General features: G+C 60.0%; 1 protein-coding gene across 10 annotated transcripts in view; it reads right to left on the bottom strand.

The window, feature by feature from the left end:
• Positions 1 to 6,283: 6,283 nt before the first annotated feature.
• ADGRB2 (adhesion G protein-coupled receptor B2) overlaps positions 6,284 to 26,533 on the bottom strand; it is a gene marked incomplete at both ends in the record, with an annotated part of 32,896 nt that continues 12,646 nt past the window's right edge. The window contains 29 exons of one of the 10 annotated variants that reach the window (XM_080802485.1): positions 6,284 to 6,469; positions 6,883 to 6,939; positions 7,038 to 7,136; positions 7,487 to 7,522; positions 9,834 to 10,450; positions 11,078 to 11,117; positions 11,459 to 11,554; positions 11,854 to 12,025; positions 14,123 to 14,221; positions 14,513 to 14,598; positions 14,743 to 14,809; positions 15,191 to 15,260; positions 15,441 to 15,591; positions 16,260 to 16,362; positions 16,467 to 16,570; positions 17,022 to 17,148; positions 17,379 to 17,422; positions 17,592 to 17,697; positions 18,029 to 18,359; positions 18,683 to 18,791; positions 18,879 to 18,947; positions 19,097 to 19,291; positions 20,096 to 20,202; positions 20,375 to 20,476; positions 20,552 to 20,719; positions 20,809 to 20,973; positions 21,579 to 21,743; positions 22,954 to 23,118; positions 23,371 to 23,454. In XM_080802485.1, coding sequence (XP_080658611.1) covers positions 6,284 to 6,469; positions 6,883 to 6,939; positions 7,038 to 7,136; positions 7,487 to 7,522; positions 9,834 to 10,450; positions 11,078 to 11,117; positions 11,459 to 11,554; positions 11,854 to 12,025; positions 14,123 to 14,221; positions 14,513 to 14,598; positions 14,743 to 14,809; positions 15,191 to 15,260; positions 15,441 to 15,591; positions 16,260 to 16,362; positions 16,467 to 16,570; positions 17,022 to 17,148; positions 17,379 to 17,422; positions 17,592 to 17,697; positions 18,029 to 18,359; positions 18,683 to 18,791; positions 18,879 to 18,947; positions 19,097 to 19,291; positions 20,096 to 20,202; positions 20,375 to 20,476; positions 20,552 to 20,719; positions 20,809 to 20,973; positions 21,579 to 21,743; positions 22,954 to 23,118; positions 23,371 to 23,454 — 3,920 coding nt within the window. Of the gene's footprint in view, positions 6,470 to 6,882; positions 6,940 to 7,037; positions 7,137 to 7,486; positions 7,523 to 9,833; positions 10,451 to 11,077; positions 11,118 to 11,458; positions 11,555 to 11,853; positions 12,065 to 12,430; positions 12,455 to 14,122; positions 14,222 to 14,512; positions 14,599 to 14,742; positions 14,810 to 15,190; positions 15,261 to 15,440; positions 15,592 to 16,259; positions 16,363 to 16,466; positions 16,571 to 17,021; positions 17,149 to 17,378; positions 17,423 to 17,591; positions 17,698 to 18,028; positions 18,360 to 18,682; positions 18,792 to 18,878; positions 18,948 to 19,096; positions 19,292 to 20,095; positions 20,203 to 20,374; positions 20,477 to 20,551; positions 20,720 to 20,808; positions 20,974 to 21,578; positions 21,744 to 22,953; positions 23,119 to 23,370; positions 23,455 to 26,533 lie in introns of all 10 variants that reach the window. The other 9 variants (XM_080802486.1, XM_080802478.1, XM_080802477.1 and 6 more) reach the window with 9 other exon arrangements.

Raw genomic sequence — 26,533 nt, 5'->3', positions numbered from 1 at the left:
TGATCTCTAAGCTCAAAGCACTCCTAAGCCATTCCCAGGGCTTACCTTTGTCTCCAGGTCTCCATGTGGGTCCCACAGCATTATATAGACACAGTGCTAGGGACACAGAGGGTCTCCAAAAGCTTGAACAGAAGCTCTGGGCTTGAGCTCTGGGTCCTAGGATTCACTTTTACTTCTTACTTACTCCCACAGTGGCGGACTTCACAGGTTCTATCCATCATTCAATGCCAACCACACATGCTCTGCTTATGGACCCTGTAGGGAATTAGACTCAGTCCCCTCGGGGGAGGAACATTGACCTCCCTTCCCCACCTCAATGCACTCCCTGGAGACAGGGTTCTGGAAACTCAAACAAAGCAGATCAGAGATTCTCAGGGAGAATGGGAAGGCGGGTGGCTCAGAGCAGCACCCCCACGTGCAGTCCAGTTTCCCCAAGGCAACCCCGGAGTAAGCTCTGCCTCCACTGGGCTCTAGCACACTCCATCCCCGCAACCCCCAGTGGGTGGGAAGTGACAAATGAGCCTGAGGAAGCGGAGAAGGGGAGGCAGCGATCAATAGCATTAACATGATGCCCAAATTAAATATTGACTTTCCTGGTTGACTCTAGGGATGCCTGGATTGATGGCTGGGGCTCTGCCATGCACTGCAGGGAATGGGGACACACCAGCCTGGAGCAAGCCCAGCGGGGAGGCTTGGGGGGAGGGCTCCCCACTGCTCCTCCTGACCAGGCAGAGAGGGCTGCAGAGAGCCCTGGGCACATGCCTGTATCTCCATCTTGTACCCTGGGAACCCCCGGGGGAATCCAAAGTTTCCTCCTCCCAGAGGTCTTAGAGCTGAGGTTTTGTTGAACACCCACCTCTACCCTCCATCTGCTCTGCAGGACTTGCCACTGGCCTGCAGCCCAATAAATGAGTAGAATCAATCTCCATGATGATATCCATTCCCAGGTCTCAGGACCCTGCCTCCCCGAATGGCAGAGCTGGTTATTTTTGGTCTGTCATTATGTAGGATCTTGGGGACAGGGTAAGGATGACCTCTTCATTGCTTGGAAATATTCCATCATCCTTACCAGCTAATTTACCTTCAGACCCTACAGCGGACCCTAAGCTTCCTGTCCCTTTTCGTAGCCCCACTGCAAGAGTTGTCTATACCGTCTTCATTTCTTTACCTCCTGCTCACTCTATAGCCTACTCCAATATGGCCTCTTGCCGCACCCATGACCCTAGTCCAGCTCTGTGTTCCACTTCCGTGAGTCTGACCACCTACTTCCTACTTGAAATTCCCCTTTGACCACCTCCAAGGTATTTCCAGGTTAACACACTCAAGGCCAAAGTCATAATGTGTCTCCCCCAAAGCTGGTTCTCTTCTGGTGCTCCAAATCTAATGGCACATCATAAGAAAGAAGCCCATGAGTTGTCCTTGGCTCCTTCCCATACTGTCTATATCAGGGGCCGACAACTCCACCCACTACATACATATAAATTCCGTGCCCCCTCTACTCTAAGTTCCCTTCGTGGATGGTCCCCTCACTGGTCTCTCTGCATCCATCCTTACTCTTCGTTAATAACCCACCCCTATCCATTTCCCATCCACTCAGTGCAATCCTGTTAATAAATAAATCTGATCATGCCGGTGCCCGGCTTGACACCCTTCTTGACTTCCCACTAGCCTGCACACCAAAGCCCTTATGGGAGGCTCCCCTGCCCTGGACATTAAGATGTATGTTGAGGGCCTGAGAGGGTAGGGGTCTTCCTGGGGTTGGTGGCCTTGGAGAAGTGCAGGGAAGAATAACAGGGGGTGCTAGGGACTGGCCCTAAAAAGCCCAACTGTGTGACCCCATGAACTGCCACAGTAGGCAAGAAGCCTTGAGGGAACTAAGTCCAGAGAGGCAGAAGTTCACAGCATCCTGCACCCAGAGTCTCCCTCAGGCCTCCTTGATCACCTAATTTCTTTTTAATTGGTGCCTAATGAAGTGAATTAAACCCTACCAAGTTTTATGTCTGTTCAAGTGCCAGTCCTAACCTGCCTCCCTTCTCCCAGGGTCTGGGGCTGCAGGTAGAAGGAAGGAAGACAGGCTGTGAGGTAAGGGAAAGGTCTCCTTGGGACACCCCCTCCCTGTCCACCTATATCCCCTGAATACCTAGATTCTAGGAACACTGACTTAAGACCTACTTCATGCTGGTACTGTGCTGGGACTCTTCCTTGCGTCACCTTCTTGAACCCTCACCATGACCCAGTGAGGCAAGTGGTACTTGTGACCTCCTTTCCACAGATGACACTAAACTAACTTGTCCAAGGTCACTGTCTTTATTCTAACTAGAGCTGTGCCATCCAGTATGGTAGCCACTAGCCACACATGGTTACTGAAGACTCAGAATGTCACCAGGTTGAACTGAGATGTGCTGTTCATGTGAAACGAACACTAGATTTCAAAGACTTAGTATGAAAAAGAACAAAAAGTATGTCATTGGTAATTTATGGAGTATGTGTTGAAATGATGTTTTCTGTATATTGGGCTAAATATATTATTTTTTAAAAATCTCAGGTGCCTGGGTGGCTTAGTTTGTTAAGCATCTCCCTTTGGCTCAGGTCATGATCCCCGGGTCCTGGGACTGAGTCCCCCATCAGGCTCCGTGCTCAGCAGGGAACCTGCTTCTCCTTCTGCCTGATGCTCCCCTTGCTTGTGTTCTCTCTCTCTTTGACAAATAGGTAATAAAATCTTTAAAAACAAACAAACAAATAAAATAAATCTCACCTCTTTTTAAAAATGGCTACTAGAGAATTTGGAATTTACAATTGCATATGTAATTTTCATTTTCTTGTTGGACATTGTCCCAGGGTCTGTTCTTACAAAGGTAGGGCTGGTTTGCTCACCCATGACCCTGCCATGGCCCGGAAGGCAAGGGAAGCTGCGGCTGAACTTGGGTGAGCCTCTGGGGCTGTCCTATCTCTTGGGAGGGTGGCCTGTCCCTTTCAGCACCCTGGACAGCGCCCTGGCTCCCCCTCTGGGCCTGGTACTGTGTACATGTCACCAGCAAAATGCTCCCCAGGAATAATACCAGCGAGGAAGGCTGGATAGTAATTATCGATATCTTCATTCTGCAGATAAAGAAACCAAGGCTGGTTTGTGCATTCCCTCTGTTCAGTCAGTAAAGATCTGCTGATGCCTACTCTGGAGCCCTCGACTGAGCTCACAAACATGAACCACATCAACGTGAATATCACCAGTTCTGTGAGCAGTGTGACAGTGAAAGTGCATGCGAGGTCTGAGATGGGGGGTTCAGGGATGGCTTCATAGATGGGCCACTTGGGCTGGATCTAGAAGGGTGAAGGGATTTGCCAGTGCGAGCAGGAGGGAGTTCCAAGCAGAAGAAATGGCATGTGCCTAGGCACAGAGGTGAGAGAGACAGGTTAGGAGAGGTAGACAAGGGTCACATCACCAAGGGCCTTGAATTCTAGGCTAATTCTAGGATCCCTAGGAGGCTTCTGGGCAGGGCAATGGGCAGGCCAGGTGGACAAAATCCTGGAGACAGGAGGCAGAGAGAATAAGGAGGATGATGAGCGGACAGATTCAAGTACAGGAAAGAAATGACAGGTTGATTGCTATCAGCCCTAAAAGAAGGGCTATCAGGCCTACAGATAAGGAAACTCAAGGCTGATAGGGCCTGTCTAAGGTCACACCTGCTGCTGCTAGGCAGTGCCTGGGGGAGTGAGGACTGCGGGGGCCAAAAAGCACAGAGCCTCAGCCCAGGAAAGCTCTGGCCCCGACCACAGATGTGAGTCTCCTGCCTTGGGAGCCTCTGTGCTACAGCTGTGGTTGCTGCTTGAGCAGAATCAACAAGGTGAATACTAAGCTGCCTTAATCCAGACACAGGGCGAGAAACCACAAGAGGGGAGGGGCAAGTGCATGGTAGCTCAGCCCCAGAGAACCCCTGGTGGCCAGCGAAGCCCAGAGCCAGGAAGAAAGGAGACGGGAATATAGGAAAGACACTGAGAAGACACTAGGTGGTAGCTCAAAGGAAAGCCTGGCCCGTGGTTGGGCGGGGGCGGGGAGGGGCGGTGGTTGGCACTGCTGGTCCAAAGTCAAGGCCAGGGGCTTTGTTTATGCCAGCCACGCCCATCACAGCACCCCAACCTCTACCTGGGCCATGCACAGCCCTTCCTTGGGGAGTTTCTGATTGGAATTTATGAGAAAGTTTCTTCCTCTCTGGGGGCAAAGCCAGTGACGGGAGCTAGGAAGCCTAGTTGCGGGGAGTGAGGAAGCTTGCCTAAAAGAATGAAGCTGACACAGAGCAGCTATAAGGCACAGAACATCTGGAGGCACTCTCACCCTGGGTCACAAGACCTATGGACAGCTACACATGCCCGCCACTATCTTCCCTGCAGCTTGCAACTCCTGAGTGAACAAAGTTCTCTTTTATGCAGGCTGGCTGGGATCAAGAGTCTGCCACTCACAGTCACAGGCCCCAGTATAGTCACTTACAAGGTGTGTGTTTGGGAAAGTCATGTCCCCTCTCTGAGCCCTGATTTTCTCATCTGTCAAATGGGGGAGTCACAGTACCTACCTTGAAGTCTCAAATGAGGTCGTTCCTGAGAGAGCCCTGTGCACTGTGTGTGCCTGGGCTGCCGGGGGCGGGGGGTAGCAGGGAGGCCTGGAAGAGCCCAGGGCCTAGAGGCACAGGTCTGAGGACTCTGCTGCTGCTCCTCTGACCAGGCCCACAGCAGGCAGGATTCAGAGAAGACTGAGGGAGCCTGGACCTTGTGGCCAGCCCCTCCTCCAGGGGCTTTTAGCTGTGACCCCTGCCGCAACAGCCAGTCCCTCCCCCCTTCTCCCCCATCTAGGCTCCCACAGCACCTAACCCCTCCCTCTGAAGGGTTGACCACCCCGAGACTGGGTCCCTGGGGAGTGGCCCAGGGGTGCCTGTGCTGCTGAATGACCAGGCTGGCAGCCGCACCCGTGGCCCCTTCCCAATGCTGCCTGACCACAGGAGTGCCACTGCCCACCCTCTAAGACATTTCCATGTGCCAATCCTACACCTCTTCTTCCTGGGCGCCACCATCCACTCGGGCGATGTGTGAGGAATACAACCCAGCACAAGCCTCCCACCCTGGCCCTCTGGCCCCTCCCCTCTACACCCACCCTGAGCCCTGGACCCCGAGGCTCCATGGCCACCCAGTGCCCTGGACCCCGAGGCTCCATGGCCACCCAGCGCCCTGCCGCTCCCCTGCAGCCAGGAAGCTCAGGTCCCAGGGAGTTGAACTCCAGCTTCTTGTCCTGTCAGGGGGAGACTGATAAAGATGGAGGGCGGCTCCGCTGCCCACGGAGCCTGGGCTGCAAATCCCAGCTCTGACTCTGATAGTGGCCTTGAGCAAATCACTTCCCAATTCTGGCCTCGTTTTCCCACCCAGAGACCTAAAACCTTCCAGTTATTCTGAGGGATCAGGGGTTGTGTGTCCGAAGCTCCTAGCACAGAGCACAGCTCGAGACCAAGTGCCAAGAGATAATAGATAAAAGCCTTTAGAAGTGTCTCCCGCGCCAGGCCCTCGCTCAGCGCTTTGCTCATATTAACATGCCTCATCCTCTCAACAACCCTGTGAGGTGGGTACTATTACCAGCCCTATTTCACAGAAACCAAGGTCACTATGCTCTGCCTTGGCTCCAGCCCTGGCAGTCTGGCCTGTGAGTCCCAGGGAATAGTAACCATGACCACCACAGCCAAGGGGGAAGGCCAGCTGCCAGGGGCCCCATCCCACATTCCCAATCTGCTTACCCCAACCCAGGCCCTGACAGGAGACAGGATGTGCCCAAGGTCACCCAGGGAGTCAGGGGCAAAGACAGAGTCAGAGCCCAGGTGCCCCCTCCCAGTCAGGGTAGGCCTGAACCCATAATACAACTGGAGGAGACCCAGTGAGGTGAACCAAGGAGACAGGGGAACAAAACTGGGGTCCCGGGGCTGGGCCTTCACCCGCGGGAAGCAAACAGCTCGGCAGCAAAATCCACAGAGTGAAGTTTATTCCCGACAAAGTTTCCCTCCCCCCTCCCCAGCCCGGGACAGGGACAGACAGCTGGGGTGAAGATGGGGGGCCTCTGAGAAACAGGGAAGGGCCATGGCCCCCCCAGGCCATGCCGTGTCTGGCTCCCCCAGCCCGGCTGAGTCCACTGCGCCTCCCTGCCCAGCCCTCGGGAGAGGGGAGGGGGCGCCGGCTCCTGGGTGGTTCCAAAGTGGAGTGTGAAAATAGAGAGATATATATATTTATACGCAGTGGGCAGTCCGGTGTGCACTCACACCTCTGTCTGGAAGTCACCATCAGGTGGCTCTGCGGGCTCCCAGGCGGCTGCTCGGTGCAAGCCCAGCCGTTCTCGGGGCTTGGGGGGAAGCGAGCCCAACGTCATCGACTTGAAGGTGCTCCAGCTCTGGTGTCTCCGCTGTTGGGACAAGCTGGGATGCTCCCCAGGGCTGGGCTTCTCCTGTGAGAGGCAGTGGGAAGGACCCGTGGAGATGGGCCCATACCCTCTCGCTCGTTGGGCAGGACAAGCGGAGGAGGCCCAGAGAGGGCCAGAAAAGCCCAAAGTTACCCAGCATCCAGGCGCCTGAGTAGAGTTCAGACCCGGATCTGCTTGGCTCCAGAGCTGGAGGAATGAGCCCTGTGTACTGAGAGGCCCCTAGGGTCATGTCTTCTGTGTGCCCATCCTCCTCGAGATCCTGCCGGAGCCCCGGCAAGGCTCCCCATGCCCAGGCAGCCCCAGAACTGTCACTTATGCCATGGGTAGGCCCTTGGTGAGGTGGGCGGAGGTTGCCCAGGAAGGGGAGGAGGACTGGGAGGGAAGAAACCCCTCAGAACCCGCCTGACTCTGACTCTGACCCAGCCCGGGGGACTTATACTACACATGCTCCACTCGGCTGTCCCACCTGAGGACACACTCCACTGCTTCTCCCTCTGCAACGGGGGCCACGGGTCCAGGTCGGACCCTGGGGGGCCCTGTGTCGGGGTGGGCCCTGAGCTGTGGGCAGGGAACACTCGGGAGGGGCCCTCACCTTGGCTGTGGACTGGCTGCGGTAGCGGTCGAAAGTGTGGAATTTCTGGTTGAGCTCGTGGTAGAGTTCCGAGTGCCGCTTCCGGGTGTGCATCACCTTCTGGGAGCCGCAGGGGGTCAGAGGAGGGGGAGGGGACTGCACCGGGGGGCAAGGTGAACTAGCCCCTACCCCTGCTCCCCAGCATCCTGGCACCCCACATCTCTGCCTGCCGCTGGCCCTCTAGGACAAGGCCCGGCTCTCCCTCGACTTCCCAGCTCTGGGCTTGGGCTCGGATTGGGGGATGGTAGGAAGATGCCCACAGAAGCCACGTGCTTGGGGTCCTTGGGTCAGGCTCTGCAGTGAGGTTTTGGCTCATGTTAGGAATGGACCCTCTGGGGACAGACAACATGGACAGATGCCCCCCAACACACTCACACACACACACTCACACACACACGTGCACCGCTTACCTCAAAGTCCAGGTCTGAATATCGTAACTTCTTTCGCTGGGAGGGAGCAACAAGGAGACAGTGAAGGAGAAGAAAGTGTTTTAACTGCACGCGGGGGCTTTAGAGCAGGAGCCCTGGTACTCCACATCTGCCCTCACACCCCCTGCCAGCCCGGGCCCAAGAGCCAGGAGCTCTTAAGGGGAGCCCTTGGGACTGGAGCAACAGGACAGAAGCCTGGGGGATGAGGAGCTGAGGTGTGACCCCACCGCAGGCCCGCACTCCCACCGCTCCTGCAAGGCCCGCACACACCCAGACCTGCAGGCAGACACACAGGGAGTGCACACACACAGACACACCACAGACACTCCAGCCAAGTGTCACCGAGACATGGATTTCTACATGGGATCACAGAGCAAACTGTCCGTCGTCTGGGCCCCGGACTCTACCCTTTCGCCCCATCCTGCCCCATTCTCTGCCAGCCACAGGCACCCCTCTCCTTGGAACCTTCCACTTGCCCCGTGAACACAAGGACTCGGTTTTCAGTCCTTCCTTGGACTCCGCCTTGCTGACAAACCAGGTCTTGCCTCCCTGGCCTCTGCACCCCTCCAGCCCCTCGCTTGCCCAAGAGCACGTTCAAGGCCCTGTGCACCTATGCAGCGTACAGTGCCGTTCAAGAACGAGGACTTAGAGTCTTAGTGTTGGCACCAGGAGTACTCATGAGAGCAACATCAACTGTCCCGGGTTACACTGGGTAAACTGGGGTCCGGGGAGGGGAAGGGACTTCCCCCAAGGCCCTCAGGGATGATGCTAAGACCACCAGCTAAGACTTCCTAAGTCCTGGGCCCAGCAGACGTGGTCATCGCCACTGGCCTCCATGACACTACACCTTCCTGGTCTTCCCACCATCCCTGGCTTCCCCCGCATGAGGCCCTCCATGCTCAGCCCTAGACATTCTCGTGCCCTTGACCAAGCACCACCACGCGTGTGCCCTCCCTGTTCTGGCCACATCTCTCTTTCTGGAGGCAGCAGGACATCTCTTCCTGTCCCCTGTTGCCCACAGGCACCACACACACAGCTGTGCCCAACTAAAAAAACTCCGAATTCCCCACCCCAAACCCATTCCTCCGCCTCCACTCCACTGCAGTTGTCTGCACCAGAATCCTGGACGTCATCCTTGACCCCTCAAGACACCGCCACATTTATTGCTACCTCCCACACACAGAGCCCAAAACTGGCCCCTCCTCCGTGGCCCAGCCCCGGGCAGGTGTCCACAGAACAAAACCTGCCGTGACGCCGACCGAGCTCCTCCCTGGCTCTGGAGTCGTTTTGTCTTTGTTACGCCTTCCTGTTTCTGCCATCTGCAGCAGGAGCGGGCACCAAATGTTCAAGAAACATTTTTGGGAGAGAAACTAAACTTGCAAACCTCTAGCTGCTAACTTAATTTCCTTTGTGCGGAGGATGAGGAGAGATGTCGGAGGCCAAACACGAGCAGCCTACGGTGTCTGAGCTGTGACTCCAGCCCGTCCTTATCTGTGTTTCCATCATCCCTCCAGGGTTCTAGAATGCCCTAGAGTTCTGCAGTGGCCCACTGCTTGTCACCTGCTTGTTCCCAGTAATTCCCTGAGGAAGCTGGAGGGAAGGTGGGGCATCCACAGAAAACACACAGACAGGGAGACAAAGGGGCTTTTCTCAGGAAGAGGGGCTTTTCTCAGGAAGACAGGCTTTTCTCGGGGGCTTTTTTCAGGAAGAAAGGGTCAAGGACCAGAGGCCTAGGGCCAGTGCCTGAGACTAATTTCATGGATGTTAACAGCATCAATTTCCAATTATCCAGCACTTTCTACTTGCTCCACACAGAGGCAAACATTTATACCACTCAATTAGTCCTCGGAACAACTCTACAAAGAGGCTGCCCTCTTTACAAACAAGGAGACTGAGGTTCGGACCTCACGGCTGATCGGTAGTAGCCGGATCCAATCTCAGACCTGCCAGACTCAGCGACCTAGGCTCCCAGCCCGATGTGGCTTCCCTAACAACCCAACACTGCGCCCCTCCAAGGAAGACCCGTCCTAATCAGTCACCCCAAAGGAGGAAACGAAGCAAGGAGGAAAGCATGAAAAGTGTGCCCTCTGCACACGGAGTCCCAGCCCATCTGAGTCCAGAAAAGTCAGGATTCCCTTGTACCAGTGGGAGCACACACCGAGGAAGAAAAGCATGGTGTACACACTCCCAGCCACTTGGTAGAAAGGAGCCGCTTGGCAGGGGGCAGCGCCTGCTGTCCCTCCCTGGCTGCTGCCTGCTACTCAGACATCATCTGAGGCGCATGGGGGCAGGCCTCCCCCAACCCACCCCACGCCCTACAGCCCCTCACCTCCAAGGAGCCCAGCTTCATGGTGGAGCCTGGCACAGTACGGGGCATGGTCCGGCTGCGCTCCCCCGGCTCAGGTATTTGGCGGGCACTGGGTGTCGGCGGGGGTGGCTGGAAGGTCATCCCGTAGGGGTTCTGTAGGGACCCGTAGGCAGGGCCCAGCCCCAGGCCTGAGTGGTCCACAGACAGGAAGCTGGGGTAGCCTTCAGGGTGGGGCAGCGTCTTGGCAGCGCGCCGAGGGGTGCCCTCGGGCCGGGCCCTTGGGGGTTCTTCGCCAGCTCCGCCCCCACTGCCGGGCTGCAGGCTCAGAGTCCGCCGGGGCAGCACCATGTAGTCCCCCTCGGAGCCCGGCTCAGGCCGCAGCCATGTGAGGTCCAGCTGCCGCAGGCCGCCTTCACCACACATGTACACGGGGTTGGCCTCCTGCGGGGGCGGGGGCTCCCCCAGCCCTGGCGAGGCCGCCATGGGCACCAGGATATTCCCGGGCAGCGGTGAGAAGCTGAGGCCGCCCTCAGGACCCACGAGGCAGGACTTGGGCTCCTCGTCCTCGTCCAGGGACAGGCGGGAGAGTGTGCCCGTGATGGTAGATGGGTTGCAAGTGTTGACCTCCTTGAACAGAACTGAGGGCAGGAGTGGGAGAGAGGTAAGTCCTGAGGAGGAGGGGTCCCCGATGCCCTGGCCCAGGCTGGGTGGGTTCCAAGCCCCTGAGCTTGGACTGAGTCCAAGGAGAGGAAACTGAGTCCTGGAGAGATGGCTAGGCGGGAGGCACTCTCTCACATACCAGATGGGTTAAGAAGAGGGGTCGGACCGGCCCAGAGCCCCACAGCAAGGCAGGGCAAGGGATGAAGCCAAGGCCTAGCTCCCACAGGTCAGCTCCCAGTGCAGTCCTGACCTCTGACCCCCACAGCCCCAAGGCCATCAAAATGGCCTTGCTCCTTTCCCTGCCTTGGCCCGGTAGCTCCTCCCCAGGAGCCAGAAGTGGAAAGTGGATTCTGGTACGAAGCATGGAAATCATACAACAACGTGACAGCCACTGCATACCAACCATCCTGCTGGGCATCTGATGTCCCCTAATTCAGTTAAGGCTCCAAGAAGTAAGCCCTTTGCCCAAAGTCACACAGTAAGTGGTGTTCACAGCTCTGACTCCAACTTCGGGCCCTCTGACTAAACTCCACAACCAGACCGTTAACAGGCCCTCCCTTCCCGCCCACCCTCAGGGGCCATTCTGGGCCCTCAGGCAGACTCACCTGTCTGACAGGCCAGATCCACATCCTTTTCAAAGTCTGACTATAGGCAGAGAGGAACAGAGCAGATGGGCAGAGAGAGGATCCATGTATCAGGGTGGGGGGAGGGGGCTCGCCCCTCCCCAGCCACCCAGAGGGGCTGCCCTTGGCACAGTGCCTGACAGAGCCCAGAGCGGCCCCAGACGGGGTCTTCTCCAGCCTCACCCAACAGGTGGGAACACTGAGAGGGGAAAAGACCTGCCTGATGCCACCAAGCTGTCAGTGTCAGGGCCTCACTCCAACCCGGTCTCTGTCCCCTCCCTGTCTCTCATCCCGGGGCAGGAGGACTGGAGAGGGGAGCATGCTCAGAACCCACCCACAGCCTGCTTCGGCCTCCTCGCTCACCAGGATCTGCAGCTGCCCGTTCTTACAGGAGTCCGGGGAGTCTTCACTTTCATCCGCCCGGCACACGCCCATCTGGCACTTCACCACGTCCTGGACCTGGGGGCAGCGGGTGCCCGCTGGGCTTTAGGCCACCACAGGCCCCCTGGCCACAGCTGGCTGTGCCTCCCACCCCAGGCACCCAGGTGGGTGTGGAAGAAAAGAAGTGCATCCAGTGTAGGGGAAGGTCAGAGGGGAGAAGGAGCCCCAGAGGCCCAAAGGCCAAGGTCAAGACCTCCCCAGGCCACAGGCTTCCGCACCCAGCTAGGAGCGCCCCCTCCCCAAACCTTGGGGCTTGGCTCCGCCCCGTCCGCACAGGTGAGGCGGATGGGAAGGGGCGGGGAGAAGCCCAGCCCCACCTCCCGGCGCAGGAAGCAGTGCACCGCAGTGATGACGAAACCCTGCGCGGAGTTGAAGACCGCGAAGAGAGCCTGGAAGAGGACGGAGCGCCGGTCTGTCATGGCCAGGACGGCCGACATCCAGGTGAGCGCCAGCAGCGGCAGCACCACGCAGGAGCTCCAGAGCGAGGCCCTGAGAACGGCAGCAGAGGGCCCATCAGAGTGACCCTCCCTGGACGGGGTTACTGAGTCCAGGCCCGCGATCGGCCTGGGGCCTGTGAGACGCCCAAGACTGGCAGAGGGCCAAACTCCAAGACCTCAGCCATGTCCCCAAGCAGACAGAGGCCAGGAGCCCACGGCAGAGAGACAGAGACCAGAGACAGAGCGGAGAAGGGCTGCAGCGGGGGCCAGTGCGCGGCGGAGGAGAGGTGGGAGGGGTCGGTAGGGCGGGGCTCAGCCAGAGCCAGGGCCGGCGTCCAGGCATGGAGACTGAGCAAGTGGACAGAGCTGGGTGGGAGAGAAGACCCGGAGGGAGGCAGATGCAGATGCTGTTGACTTTCAGCCCCAATCTGCGCGGAATCACAGGCCTGGGATGCACCCCCAGAGATTCCAGGAGAGGCGGGAGGGGGCCGGACATGGAGAGACAGCAGACGCAGGAGGGAGAGAGCATGAGACAGGCCGACACAGAGATCCAGCAGTCAGAGAGCACGGAGGACGTGAGCGCACACATCTTTGGGGATGGACCCAGGCCCAGGGCAGCAGAGCCTCTTCCCCCTCAAGGAGGCTGTGCCGGGCTCCAGGGTTGGGGGGGAGGCACTCAGAGCCCTGGGCAGAAAGTGCATAGCTGGGGCTGGCCAGAAAAGCTGGGGTCATGACCAAACCCACACATCCCCCCCCCCACCCCCTTGAACAGGGACGGCCAAGGAAAGAGGCAGATGTGCCCTGGCATCCGGGCCCCAGCGCCAGCCCACCCTCACCAGCTAGGGCCCACATGGGCACAGCAGGGCAAGCTTGCCCTACTGGGCCAGGTGCCACGCCCAGCCTACTCTGCCTCGTGAACACCCCGGTAGGAGAGTCAGGCAGGGGTGGGAACAGCCCCGGACAAGGCAGAGAGATGGGCAGAGGGCCAAGACCTGTCCTAGGAAGAGAAGCTGGGGGCTATTCAGCCTGGCAGGGGGCGGGCACAGTGGTCTCCACAGCCCCCGGGGGCGCAGCCAAGACTCAGAAAGGGCCTAATCACAGTCATAAGAGCTACCATTGATTAACCACCAATCCTCTGCCAGGCCCTACACTGAACAATTTACATACATTAGTTCACACTGTGATCAAAACAACGCCAGTAAACAGGCATGGGGATTATTATCCCAATTTACAGATGAGGAAACTGGAGTGTGCCCAACTGGGAGAGAGAGACAGAGCTGGAATGCAGACCCAGCCTGGCTGCCTCCAAAGCCCAGACTTTTAACTGCTAGTTCTGAGAGACTGGGTCAGGGAGGCAGACGGAAGCCCGAGGGAGAGGGAGCTTTCTACCACGCACAGCTTCCCAGAGATGGTGCCAGCTGCTTCCAGAAGCCATGAGCTTCCCTGACCCAGGAGGTGTGCAAGATAAAGCTGGACCCCCACTGGTCAGGGAGGCTCCGATGGATTTCTGGCCCTGGGTAGGAGGAGGTTGGGCCCAAGGCCCCTGTAGATTCATTCATTCACTCATTCTGCTCTTAAGTGGCTCTGATTTTAGGATTCTCCGCCTCCGGGGGTTATGTTGGTGAAATAGTTCTCCGTCTGTTAGATTCTCTGTCCCCCCAATTGATTGTGAGATTCAATGCCTCTAAAATTCTAAACCTCAGATTCTGTGACAAATGATAAGACTATGATTCACTCATTCTAACATTCTTAGCTTCTGATTGTTTTATTCTAAGATTCTATCATTCTAAGGTTCTATGAGCTCAAGAATTCTAAGGGCCTAAGATTCTAAAAGCCTCTGTAGGTTGGGGGTGGTGTAAGGAGGGCTCTGCAGCTGTGCCTGGATAAAACATAAGCTGGGAGTGGGGGGCAGGGGTGGGAGCAAGGGGTGGGCACAGGAACCCAGCATTTTCCAAGAGGCACAGACATTCACTCCCCATTGCCCTTTGCTGCATCAGTGCCAAGCCCTTGAGAGTGTGTGGCAGTTGGCAGGGCAAGCTTTTCAGGGCACTGGGCTGATATCCCTCCTCCCCCCAACCATGGGCACTGCCCCCCATTTCTTTTGCCCCTGCCCACCCCCACCCCCTCCCCCCCGGGGGGCACAACTAACATGGCGTTCCTGGCCGAGGCTGAGCTGAGCAGGGGGCTGGGGACCGCTCCACACGCTGAGCAGGGGAGGAGCAGGCTGGCCCAGGGGCACCGCTCCGACCTCGGGGGCGGCACAGACACGGGAGAGGAGGGGAGACACATGGGAAGCGGGAGGAGACGGGGCAGCATGAGCCCCAAGTGGGGTGGGAGGGGGAGGGCAGACGAGAGAGAAAGAGGTGGGTTAGGGTGGGCGAGGGGATGCAGTGGAGCACTCCAGGTGCCCACCTTGCCTGCACCCTTGATGCACCAAGGTCAGGGAGCCCCGGCTGCATTGGCAAGCCCTGAGTCTCCGAGAGGCCCGGCCTGCCCTCCCTGCACCGTTTCCCACAAGGCCAAGTCGCAGCCCCCTTACCCGGCCCTCTGCTTCTTAGACTTGTCGGAGATGCCATCACGTGCCATGAGTTTGTTGAAGACGATGATCCCAATGAGCATATTCACCTGGGGGCCCAGTGAGGGGTGGGGGGAGAGACGGGATCACCAGGTGCCCCCTGGTAGGAAAACCCCCAGGTGGGAGCTGGAGTGCAGGGAGAAGGTAGAGCCCCTACGGCCACACCCTGCCCAGGATGCTAACGGGGCACATACCAGGACAATGACAGCTGCAGGGCCCACAAAGGCATAGAGCAGGCCGCCCTCCAGGGAGAGCCAGCAGCTGGGGTGGAGGGAAAAGAGGGGGCATCAGACACACCACCGCTCAGTGCCCCCTGGGCTGTCGGTGGGGCAGAGCCTCCGGCTGGGTGACAGTAAGCCTTGGGCTCCTGCTGAGCCTGTTTCCTCTCTAACAAAGACCCAGCCTGAGCCCACCATGGGTATCGAACGGTGGTCTGATCCCTGAGCTAAACAGTTCTTAGCGATTATCCCCAATCCCGACACATCCTTCTACAGTCAGGGATACAGAGGCTCAGAGGCAAGATTTTGCCCCAAGCACAGCAGGCAGGGGCTAGGACCGCGGCCTGAGTATACCCCACGCCCTGTGTGACTCGCAAACAGGTCCACTCATCGCCCTGCTGCCCACCGCAGGAGGCCCACGTACTAGCTGGATGTACCGTATCCTTTGGTGCGGGTAAAGCCGACAGACACAGCCACCACTAGGGCCGGCAGACCTGGAGGAGCAGGGGAGGGCCACAGTGAGATGGCTGCGGGTTCTCAGCGTCCTCTCAGCCTCCCAGCCCCAACACAGCTGACCCTGGGCCCAGAGAGCGGGGCCAGGGCCAAAGCTGACCCCGTCCCGTTGCTCCTGCCCCCAAGGCCCACCGACAGAGTCCGGCACAGGCCCTGCTCACCCCAGCCCAGGCAGAGGAAGCGCTTGCGAACGAGGCGGGTACGCATCCGTCCGATGACAGCCAGGTAGGACTGCCAGGCCTCCGTGAGCACCCAGCAGAAGGAGGAGAGGAAGAAGAAGTGCAAGAAGGCGGCAGTCATGGTGCAGACACCCTGCAGGGAGACGGGAGGGAGGGAGTGGCCCTGAGCAGCCACCAGGGCGGGAGGCGCCGGGGCTTCCCACATCCACCGCTGGGCGCTGCCACGGCCGCCCACCCGAGCTCCACCCTACCCCCCTACAGAGCCCTGTCAGGCACCCCCGCCTCTCTGCACCCACACACAGCACGACACGGGCCCGGTGACATGCACACAGCACTCGACATCCGGGAGGCGGGCGGGCAGGCCACCCACACGCAGACAGGGCTGGCAGGGAGGGGACAGACAGGAGCCGCTGCCACGTCACGGCCAGACGGCCCCGCGCCTCGTGCTTCGCAGAGCCGGCCGAGGGGGCAGAGGGGACAGCCAGTCAAGGTCACCCACAGGCAGGTGGCACGAAATGCCCTGCTCGGGCTCCCGCAGACCCAAGGCGGCCCAATGCATGAGCACGGGAGCTCAGCTCACAGACGTGCTCCCAGAGGCACACGGACAGTCACCCCTCGGACACACACCCCTCTCCAATGGCCCCACGTGCACTCACACACACTCCTTCCTGCTCAGTCCCTCCCCCAGCACAGGGCTCGAGTGTTCACAAACAGCTGCCACGCGCGCTGTCCCCAGCAAGCACTCTCTGCCCTCAGCCCTTTCACTCCTCCCTCACCCTGGCACCCATGACCTGCACCTGCCTTGCTCAGCACCCGGGACTGGCCCACGAGGATCAGGATGTTGGAAGCCAGGATGGACAGGCAGAAGTTCAGCAAGATGATGGAGCGCTCGGATTTTATGAACCTGAGAGGGCACGGCAGGCAGGGGCAGAGGAGCTAGCCATGGCACCCAAGCGGGGCTGGCTGGCCACCCCCCAACCGCCTCACCCCGCCCAGCATCCCACCTACCTCCAGAAGGCGGCGTAGATGGCAAGGAGGGTGAGCAGCGCCATGCAGGACACGGCACAGCCGATCACGAGGGGGACCGAGGGGGAGCCTGCCAGCTCCAGGGTCTAGGGAGGATGAGTAGGTGGTCCATGAGGGCACAGGGCTGGGCAGCTGCAGGGGGGCCGCCCCCTCCCCACACCCTGTCTGGCACCAACAGGGCACCTACACCTTCACCCACACTCACACACGGGATGGAACTCCCTGCCGCATCTATGTGTGCACGGGCAGACACAGTCACACACGCGGATGTGCATTTAGGCTCGGTCACCCACACTCTACTACATACAACCAGACATGTACGTGTGTATACAAACATGCAGTTGCCCCCAGGCACATGTTGTCCCTGTGAGCACCCTCCCAGTGGCACGGACTTATGTGTGCAGTCCCCCAAGTGCACCTGCTCGGACCCGCATGCGGGATCACCCAGGTCCCCACCGACACCGCCACATATGGCTCCTGGCAACCCGGGAGCATCCCCTGCCACCCACCCAGCCCAGGCAACTCCCTCCTGCTCACCAGGTCCTTGGGCGGCTGGGCCAACACAGCAAAGGTGGACAGGTGCTGGCACTGGCAGCGAGTGTGGGCTGCTTGTGTCTCCAGCGTCTGGCAGCTCTCAGTGTCCCAGTCCCCTGAGCTGGCATCTCTGGAGTCAGGGGAGAGGTGGAGTGATACCCAGCCCAATTCTGCAGCCCCACCCCCAGAGCTAGAAGAAATCCAGGGTAAGGCCAGTGGCTGGGAGCCCCAGGATGAACCCTGGATCCCTCCAGCCGAGGACAGCCCCAGAGAACTCTTGCCTTCCAGGTGAGACAGCCCCCTGACAGAGAGGTGCTAGAGCTGCACCCCCCACCCCAGCAGAGCCCCCACCCAACTCACGCTCTGGAGTAGTCCCAGCTGGCGCAGTGGGGATCCGTGGTGCCCTAGGGAGCAGAAGTCACGAGCGTAGCATGGGGCGGGGAGCTCCCCCAGACTCCTACCCATCCTGCCACAGCAGACCCCTCACAGGCCAGAAGTTCAGCCTGCTATAGGACAGGGCTTTGGCTGCCCTTGATGGGGTACCCCGAGGTTACTGTCTGGACCCCCACTCACGTTGATGATGTAGGAGAGCTCCACTGTGATTAGGGGCTCAGCTGGTGGCTGGGTGGGTGGCCGCACGGTCACTGTCATCACCCTGGATGTGACGGCCAGTGGGGGTCTGGGGACAGGTACTGAGGTCAGCTCGTGCCAGCGGGGCCCAGTCCCAGGCAAGAACCCCAGAGGCGCTCTCGATCAGGGCCAGGGGGCCACCAGGGAGCCATGGCCCGGGAAAGGCCTAGAGTTCAGTGGGGCTCGGGACTTCATATGAGCTGTAGAGCTCAGTCCAACAGCCCCAGTCCCCAAAAAGCCTCTGAGAGCCCCTGTGTCCCTAGCCAGGCAACAGTGACCAAGGTCCAGGAGGCTGCGGAGGGAGCTCCCCGTGGCCAGCACAGACTCAGTCCTCCTTCTCTCACCTGGGTGGCCCCATCCACCCTTCCCCGGGGACTCACCTGGGGGGAGGCAGGATGAGGCCAAGCGTGCGGTAGAGCACAGCACCGATCACAAAGTAGGAGGACGATTCCTCGGGGTCTGCCGGCAGGAGGCGCTGGTGGGAGTGGCCGGGGCCAGGGGGCACCGTTCCTGGGCCCCTCCCCCTGCCAGGGCTGCCCGCTGGGCCAGAGGCAGCTGGCTTCCCCGGGGAGGAGAGGCTGAGCACCTCCTTGGGTAGGAAAAGACGGTCCTCCGAGTGCCGCACCCAGTCCTTCATACCCCTGCGGCCGCGCATGGGGAATGTGATGTCACTGGACACGGCCGAGACCGGTTCACGCTGAATGCTGATCACTGCGACCGGCACCAGAGACGGAGGGACAGAGGCAGCCGGGAGAGTCACAGGAGAAGAAACAGATGCCAGGAAGGCAGACGCAGACACCAAGGTTGGTACAAACACGCGGGTGGGGGACACGGGCACAGAGAAACAACCGGGTCAGGGGAGGGAGAAGGGAAGAAAAGACAGGGACAGAGATACAAAGAAGGGGTTAAATGAAGGAAAGAGAGGACCCAGAGAGACAGAAAAGTAGCAAGAGCCCCGCAGAAACCATCCCTCCCCCACAGCGGCCTGGGTTCTGCCTTCTCCAGCCCCGGCTCCCTAGCCTGCCTCCTGGTACCCAGGTTGTCTGTGACAATCAGAGAGCTCTGGAAGGCCTTGAGGGCATCGCCCACCAGGTGAATGAAGTCCTCCACGACACGCAGCAGGTGCACAGAGCCAGGGGATACCTGGAGACAGAGAATATATAAGGGTCCCAGGCAGGGATGGGGCGGGGCGGGGTGGGGGGGGGGGAGCCTGCAAGCCCCGCCCCTCACCTGCTGAGCGTCATCCCACTTTTCCTTGTTCTCTGCGTCCACCATGAAGCTCACCACCTGGAAGAAGCGCTGGGGGCAAAAGCCGCAGGAGTCAGGAGGTCCCAGCCCCAGGGACGGTGGCTTCCCCTGCCACCCCGAACACAGACTCTGCCATGGGGTCCCAACCCCCCACTTCAGTCTAGGGTGCCCTCCTTCCTTCTGGTGGGGCAGGGTGGCACCTGCACATCGTCAGCCGAGGGCACATAGGTGGCCCTCTTGAAGGTGTCCGTGACGTTCCGGAGAATATCCACAGAGAAGAGCAGGTCTCCGCTGTAGTAAGTACGCCGGGCCAGCAGCTCCTGCAGGCTGCGCACTACCTGTGACATGCCCTCGCCTGCCAGCATGCGCTGCCCCTTGGCCAGGTGCTCCCGAAGCTGCGGGGGACAGGCGGGCTGCTGTCACCACGGGGTCAGGAGCTGGGACTGGCCACGGGCCCATCCCACTCAGGTCCACCCACTGCTTGCATCCAAGAGGGAGAGAGGGGGGGAAAAGGTTAGAGAGAGCTGCTGAAAGGGGCTCATAGGAGACAGAGTCCAAGAAAAAGACCTAAAGATACTTGAAAAAGACAGAAATAGAAACAGCTAGAAAAGGGAGGTGCTCAGATGTGCACAGAAAAGATGACAAGCATGGCACAGGGACGAGGCGCCTCCCTATCTCAGAGGGGTCAGGCATGCTCCCAAGCGTAACGCACCCTCACTATCACTCTCTCTCTCAAACACGAGCTCTGAGTGCAAACACACAGGTACCAAATACAGTCAGACACGCGCGACACAGAGGCCACATTCGCTACCGACATTCTTACCACCCCCCCAGCAGGCCCTCCTGGGCTGGGCACTGGGGACACAAAAATAAATCCAACTTTGTGCCGCCTTTAAGGAGCCCTCAGTCTAAGGGGACACAGACACTTCGATGAACATTCACGACACCTCATGACCAGGAGGCTCGGGGGACCAGAGGAGCACAGAAGAAGCCACCAGGAACAAGGGAAGACACTTGATGGTTGGGCCTTGAGATGTGACTAGGAGTGTGCTGGGCAAGGAGGGGCACAGCCAGGCAGAGGTACAGCCAGACAGCATATGTCTGCCAAGGCACATGGGCCAGAGCAGGAGGCAAGCTCCCCCCACCCCCCAAGCCTGGGACAGATCCTGTGCTGCCCCAGCCCCACGGGGCACACTCACAGACAGGTACAGGTAGCGGTACTCGTGGGAGATGCAGCGGGCGAAGCTGGGCAGACCCCAGTATGCCACACCCTGGGCACTGAGGAGACAGCGGCGGCTGGCAGACCCTGCGTGGGGGATAGGACGGGACACGGTGTTGGGCGTGGGGGCTGGACTCCTACCCACTTCACTCCACACCTGAGCACGCAGGCTCAAACGGGCAGGGGGTGGGAGCAGCAAAAGGGGGTGAGCAGGAAGGGCAGGGGTGGGTGCTTTGGGGAGAGCCACCGCAGCCCTCACCTGAGGCGTTGGGGGGGCACTTGTTGTAAATGATCTCGCCAGCAGCTGCCTTCTTCCACGTCATCAGCATCACGTACTCGTCCCTGCACATCTCATGGAAGGCTGTGGGGGCAGTGAGGGGCTCAGCCAGGCCCACAGGCTTGCCCCTCAGCCTCCCGGGGGGCCTGCGACCAATACCTGGACACCTCTTCTCGCTGCAAGGCTTCACCTCCTCTCCGGTGCCCTCACAGGGGTAGCCCTGCGCACCCGAGGCCTGGCACATGCGAAAGCGGCGCTGCCACCCTGTGTCGCACGTCTTGGAGCACAGGCTCCATGCATTCCACGGCCCCCACTTGCCATCCGCGGCTGCGGGAGGAGGGGGGGCGTAAGTGGCCCCAGTCGCCCCCCGGAGGCGGGGCTGCCACCTGCCCCCCGCCCTGGCAATGAACACTCACCCGGGCATTCGAGGTTGCTGCACTCGCGGGTGTCCGTGAGTGCCCCTGTACACGTGGCCCAGGCTGGGCCTGCCACACTGCACTTCCGGCTGCGCTGCTGGGTCCCATTGGCACAGGAGGTGGAGCACGGGCCCCACGGACCCCATTCTAGCCACTGGCCTTCCACTGCATGGGGAGACACAAGCAGGGGTGGCTGTTGAGCAAGGGGCGTGGGGAACAGTGGGGGCAGGGAGGAGGCAGAGCCTGCTAGGCATTCCGATTTGAACCAGGCCAGACCCACGGGAGAGAGGTGGATGCAGGGGGGCTGCAGTGAGTAGGTGGTGCCTGGGCCTGGGCCTGCCTGCCTGTCACCAGCTCCAGGAACACAGGATCCCTCTGCACTCAGCACCGAGGTGGCACCTGCCCTCTCCTGGTTAGGGAAATGGGCCCCAGGGATGCCTCTGGATCTCTGCCCACTCTTAAGCCCAGATTTGTGTCGCCTCACAGCCAGGCTGGCCATGAGCACCAAAGGGTGACGAACAGCAAGGGTATCCGGGGACTTAGGGAAAGGGGCAGTCTTCTTTCCATGGGGTTGCAGTGTGCCAACTCCAAGTCTGGGCCGGGCCACATCACCTCCCATGCTGGCCAGTACACTTCGCCAGTCTCCCCATGCTTGGTTCAAGTTCATGGGCCCCCAGGGGCAGGGCACTGGACCTGACTGCCTCCCCTGGGTCTCCCGACCCCCACCCGGCTGGGCAGCGCCCGCCTGGCAGCCCACGGGCGCTACTGACCCGGGCAGGCAGCCATACTGCAGAGCTTAGTCTGCAGCTCGGGACCCTCGCAGGCCTTGCCGCCGTGCTGGGGGGGCACGCAGGTCCGCATCCGGCTCCGGGACCCCCGCCCGCAGCTGCGGGAGCACAGGCTCCAGGAGCCCCACTCCTCCCACACGCCGTGCACTGCAAGGAAGCACGTGGCCGGTGGCTGGGCGGCACCTTGGCCCCGCCCACTGCCCATCCGCCCACTGCCCATCCGCCCACCAATCAGGAGCTCTGGCAGCTCTGCGACAGCTCCTCATTGGCTCTACACTGGGCCCCAGGACTCCGCCCTTGGTGGGGGGGAGTCAAAAACACAGGCTTCTAGTCCCAACTCACACAGGATACTTCCTGCGGACACCGGGACAGGGAGACTAGGACTGACCCAGGAGGGGAGCGGGGGCTCCTCCTCTCCTGGGGGGCACAGGAGAGCCCAGAAAAAGTCTCCATATCCGCCCCAGCCTATCCCACTCCAGCCCTCCCGATCCCCAGACCCAAAGCAAGAATCCAACATGACAGGCCTGGGGCAAGAGTAGCGCCCTTCCCGATCCCAAGCGCATGGACACACAAAGAGACACAAACCTCTACACGGACACTGACACAGAGAGCTCACACTCTGGAACACAGCTTGGCCCCAGCCTTCCGCAAGCTCTTGCCACACCCCGGGTGCCAAGACCCCTTCCCAGATAGCCCTATTCTAAATCCCTGGCCAGGAGCTGGTCATGGCCTAGGCACCGCTGCGCTCCCTCGGGGAACAAGGAACAGGACTGGCGGAAGCGGTCCCCCACCTCCCCCTGGCAGACCACCTGTCCCAGGCAGGCGCATGCAACATTCTCAGTACTCCATGCTGGACTGAGGAGGCTCCCTGGGGACTGGGATGGGGAGTCAGAGGAGGGAGGGGATGGTCAGGCAAGGTTTCATTTAGAAAAAAAAAAAAGAAGAAGAAGAAGAAGTGGCATTTGTCTTAGATCTTAAAGGGCAGGCTGAATTGTAACAGCCAAGGTCGGGATAGGATGAGAATAAGCCAATGCTGGGAGACCGGAGAGTGAAAGAGGCACTGGTATGGCCAGAGCGCAGGGAACACACAGGGCAATGGCGGTAAAAAGATGAGCCTTGATTACTGGGACACAGGCATCAGGAGAGTGCGGGGCCCAGAACCGTGCTCACCGGTTTGGGCCCTGGTCTGATTCACCTGTGTCCCCAGTGCCCTGTGTAGGGCTGGGCACGGTGTGGGGGACAATCAAGTTTGCTGAATTAAAAAAGGAGGCGACCCACCATCTTTGGCAGATAAATCTGCCCGAGCCCCAGGCCGGACCTACCCCTGCAGGCCGAGCGGGTGGGAGGACGGGCATACCTGGGCAGGTGGCCGAATTGTTGCAGGGCCGGGTCTCCCGCAGGGGCCCGCTGCACAGGGTCCCATAGGGGGAGGACACGCAGGAGCGGGTCCGCACCTGCAGACCCTGCCCACACGTCAGAGAACACACGCTCCACGGGGACCACTCCTCGGCCGCCGGGTCGCCTACGAGAGAGGGACAGCGTCGGCGGCAGGGGGCACCTCCCAAGCACTCAGCCTCCTAGGGATCCTCCTGCCCTGACCCCAGGGGACAGGCTCGTAAGGAGGCCGCCCAGCCCTGCCCACAGGCCTCACGTGGCAGAGATGTGACTGAGCTCTAGGACACAGACACAGACGGGCACACGCCAAGCACACATGCCACCAGACACCACACCATCGGGCCCCCGCCGCAGAGGAAGGGAGGCGGGCCCGAGTTACCTGTCTGCGCCATGTATAGCCCAGGCTCATCTGCAGACCTTGGCCACTGGGTTTTCACCTTGGGTTCCTCTTCCGGCTCCTCACCTGGAACACGGAGAGGGTGGCAGGGGCTCAGCAAAGGGAGCTCTGTCCTGCCGGAGAGGCGCAGAGAGGGCGGCCTGGCTCGCCCTCAGCCCGAGGGTCTGGAACCGACAATAGGCGATGCAAGTCATGGCCCCTGCCCCACCACCACCGTTGAACAGACAAGGCAACTCAGAAGGCCACGCAGGACTCGCCCACAGCCTTACAACCGTCTTCTCCTCCTCTCGCCTCAGCTGGACTGAGGGACACCGGAGAGGAGTGGCTGCTCACGTCAACAGGCTCCGGGAGGCTTCTGGGCCATGTGTTACCCACACCTAGCTCCCCCAATCCTCCTCCAGGACGCAGGGACCACCGTCTCTGTTTAAAGATGAAGACACTGAGGACCAGAGAGGGGACGTGACTTGTCTAAGAGCACACAGCTGAGTGAGCCTGAGGCCCAGGTGCTTTCCCCTCGGAGTCCTCAGGCTGACAAACGGACAACCGCCACCCCCACCCCCCAACGCCCCACAGACACCAGTCACTGGGACATGATTCATACCAAGCCAGGGGCTGAGTGTCAGGCCTGGATTCTGCTCCCATGCGGCCCTGGACTGGGACCCGGAGGCCCAGGTCAGAATGCTGCTCCGCCGAGACCCCAGGGCCTCAGGCAGGTGCCTACAACCCCGTAGACCCTCCTCCCCACTGCCCCTGCGGTTGGGAGAACAGCAGGTGCTCTTGGAGGCCGCTGCCAACTCGGCCCCAGCCTCACAGGCTCTCAGCTGACCACCCTGATTTATGTGTCTGGTCTAGGCCTTGGAAGCACCACCAGTGCCGGAGGAGGGGCTGGGAGCTCCCATTCTCCAAAGCTGGCCCCTCCTGCTCAGACATGAGCTCATCCAGGCCCTCTCCCACAGGCTAGGCAGCGAGGATGGGGGCTGACACAAACACAGAGGGGTAAGACCCAGCCCATGTAGAGGCTACTGAGCAGGGAGGAGCAGCATTTGGGATGAGACTCAGCCCAAGCTGTCACTGGACTAGAAGGTACTGCTGGCCCCCAGCCCCAGACCCTCTTCTATATCCCAAAGCCAGGTCAGCACCAAGAAGGCCCGGTGTCTGAAGGAAACCAGGAGGGCTATGCTCTTCCTGCCCCCTGCTGCCCAGTCCAGGCTCTGCGTCTGAGAGAAAGCTCTATCTGACCAGGCGGGAAGAGGGCCACCTTGAGCAAACCCACTGGGCTGGGGGCTCTGAAGTGCCACTCAGCCCAGCTTCTGGTCTCATCAGCTCCTGAGTCCCTACCTCCATTTCAGCCACGAGTCCCAGAACTCAATCTACACCTCCCCGAAAACTTCTCCACCAGCTCAGAAACTTGGGCCCCCAGGACAACTCTGGAGTCAGACAGTCCTGGATCCCAACTGCGGCACGGCCCTGACATGCTGTGTGACCTTGGGCAAGTGTCTTTGCCTCTCTGACTCTGTTTTCACCTCTGTAGAACAGTCCTCGGAATACCGCCTCCCTCGAAGGCTCACTTGAGGGCTCCGTGAGAGGGGGCCATGAAGCCTATAGCACCCTGCTTGGCATGGCGTGAGCACTCCAGAAGGCAGGACCCATCTGGCTTATTTTTACCATCTCCCCCTCCCCTCACGACCTGCCTCTCTTCTGCACCCTCGCTTGCCACCCTTCCGGTCCCCGGGCCTCCTCCCTTCAAACAGCATCTGTGACTCCTCCCGGCCTCACTTTGCGCCCTACCTCCAGCGGGACCACAGAGAGGGTGCCCGTGCCATGCTTGCGCACTCCCGAATTCCCTCACCCAGCCCTTCCACCACACCCGCTCAGCCAGTCCCCAGCCCGGGAGCCTTGTGACAAGCCGCCTTCTCCACGCCCACCCCCAGGCTGCTGAAGAAATCCACAGCTGTGCCAACTGGCACCAGGACAGATTCAGGGCTGCATATCCGCCTGGGCGCCTGGGGCTTCTCAGCAGCACTCCCCAGCTCCCTGCCTTCCCCGTTCCCCACCTTAGCTGTGCCAGACCCTGACCTCTCTCCTTGAGCTCATCTCTGCCCCCTTGCTCTCTGCAAGGAGCTCCTTTACAGAGAAAGCAGGCGCTGTGACCTAGGAACCCCCCTCCCAACCCTGGGCCCTGACTTCTTGTCCTACCCCTCCAACTCCCAAATCCCCTGAAGTCCCTCTTACAAAGGCCAGCCCCCCACCCTGGCCTGGCCCAGCATTCCCTGCTCCTACCCCATCCCACCCACTGTCCAGGAGGGCTCCACCTATGACCCTCTGGCTCAGCATTTGGTCAGCGCGGGCTTCTCACGGCAGCCCCAAAATGGACCTCCATTCTGGGAGAGCCCTACTTCAACCCTCCTTCCTCCACTAGCCACTGTCCCCCACCCCACTCCTCCTCCCCATCAATAAGTGTTCCACAGCTGGCACTCTGGTTTCTCACCTGCCACTCACATGCTGGCGCAAATGTCACCTCGCCTGGTAATGCACCGCAGTCTGGCTTCTGACCACATCTTTATGCTGAAACTGTTCCTGACAAAGTCATCAGCGCCCTCCTTATTGCTCAGTCCTGTGGCCGCTGGCTTTGTCCCACTTGACCCCATGCCAGCATGGGGCCCCATTGACTCTTCCTGCCTGGGAACACTCCCCTCCTCCCCGACCCTCCTGGTTCTCTCCTACCTGTCCGGCCTCCATCCCAGTCTCCCCGACCGCTCTGTCTTCCTGCTGCTTCCCACATGGGGCAGCCGCGCTTTGTCGGGTTTCCACTGCACCCCCCAGGTTTGACTTAGCCCCTCTGAGTGGCTGCTCCCGGGGCACCCCTGCAGCACCCCCACGCTGGGCTTCGCTCCCCTCTTGCCTCCTGAACAGGTCTCCTGAGGAGGGGTCCTCCAATTCAGCCCATCCAGAATCGGACCACCGTTTCTTCTCAAATATCTACCTGCTGGCTTCCCATCTTTTTCACCTCGAAAGCTCCTACCTGAGGTTCAAAACCCAGCTCATGCAGCTTCTCATTTGTGAAGCCTTCCTCGTTCCCCACTCCCTGGGCAGAGTCAGCTGTCCCCTCCCCTGTGGGCCCTGTCCCCACGGAGGATTTCGCCTT

The sequence above is a fragment of the Martes martes genome, assembly GCF_963455335.1.
Source record: "Martes martes genome assembly, chromosome: 4".
NCBI classification, from domain to species: domain Eukaryota; kingdom Metazoa; phylum Chordata; class Mammalia; order Carnivora; family Mustelidae; genus Martes; species Martes martes.
Note: the sequence above shows the minus strand (reverse complement) of the source record. Positions and strands in the feature narration are given on the sequence as shown.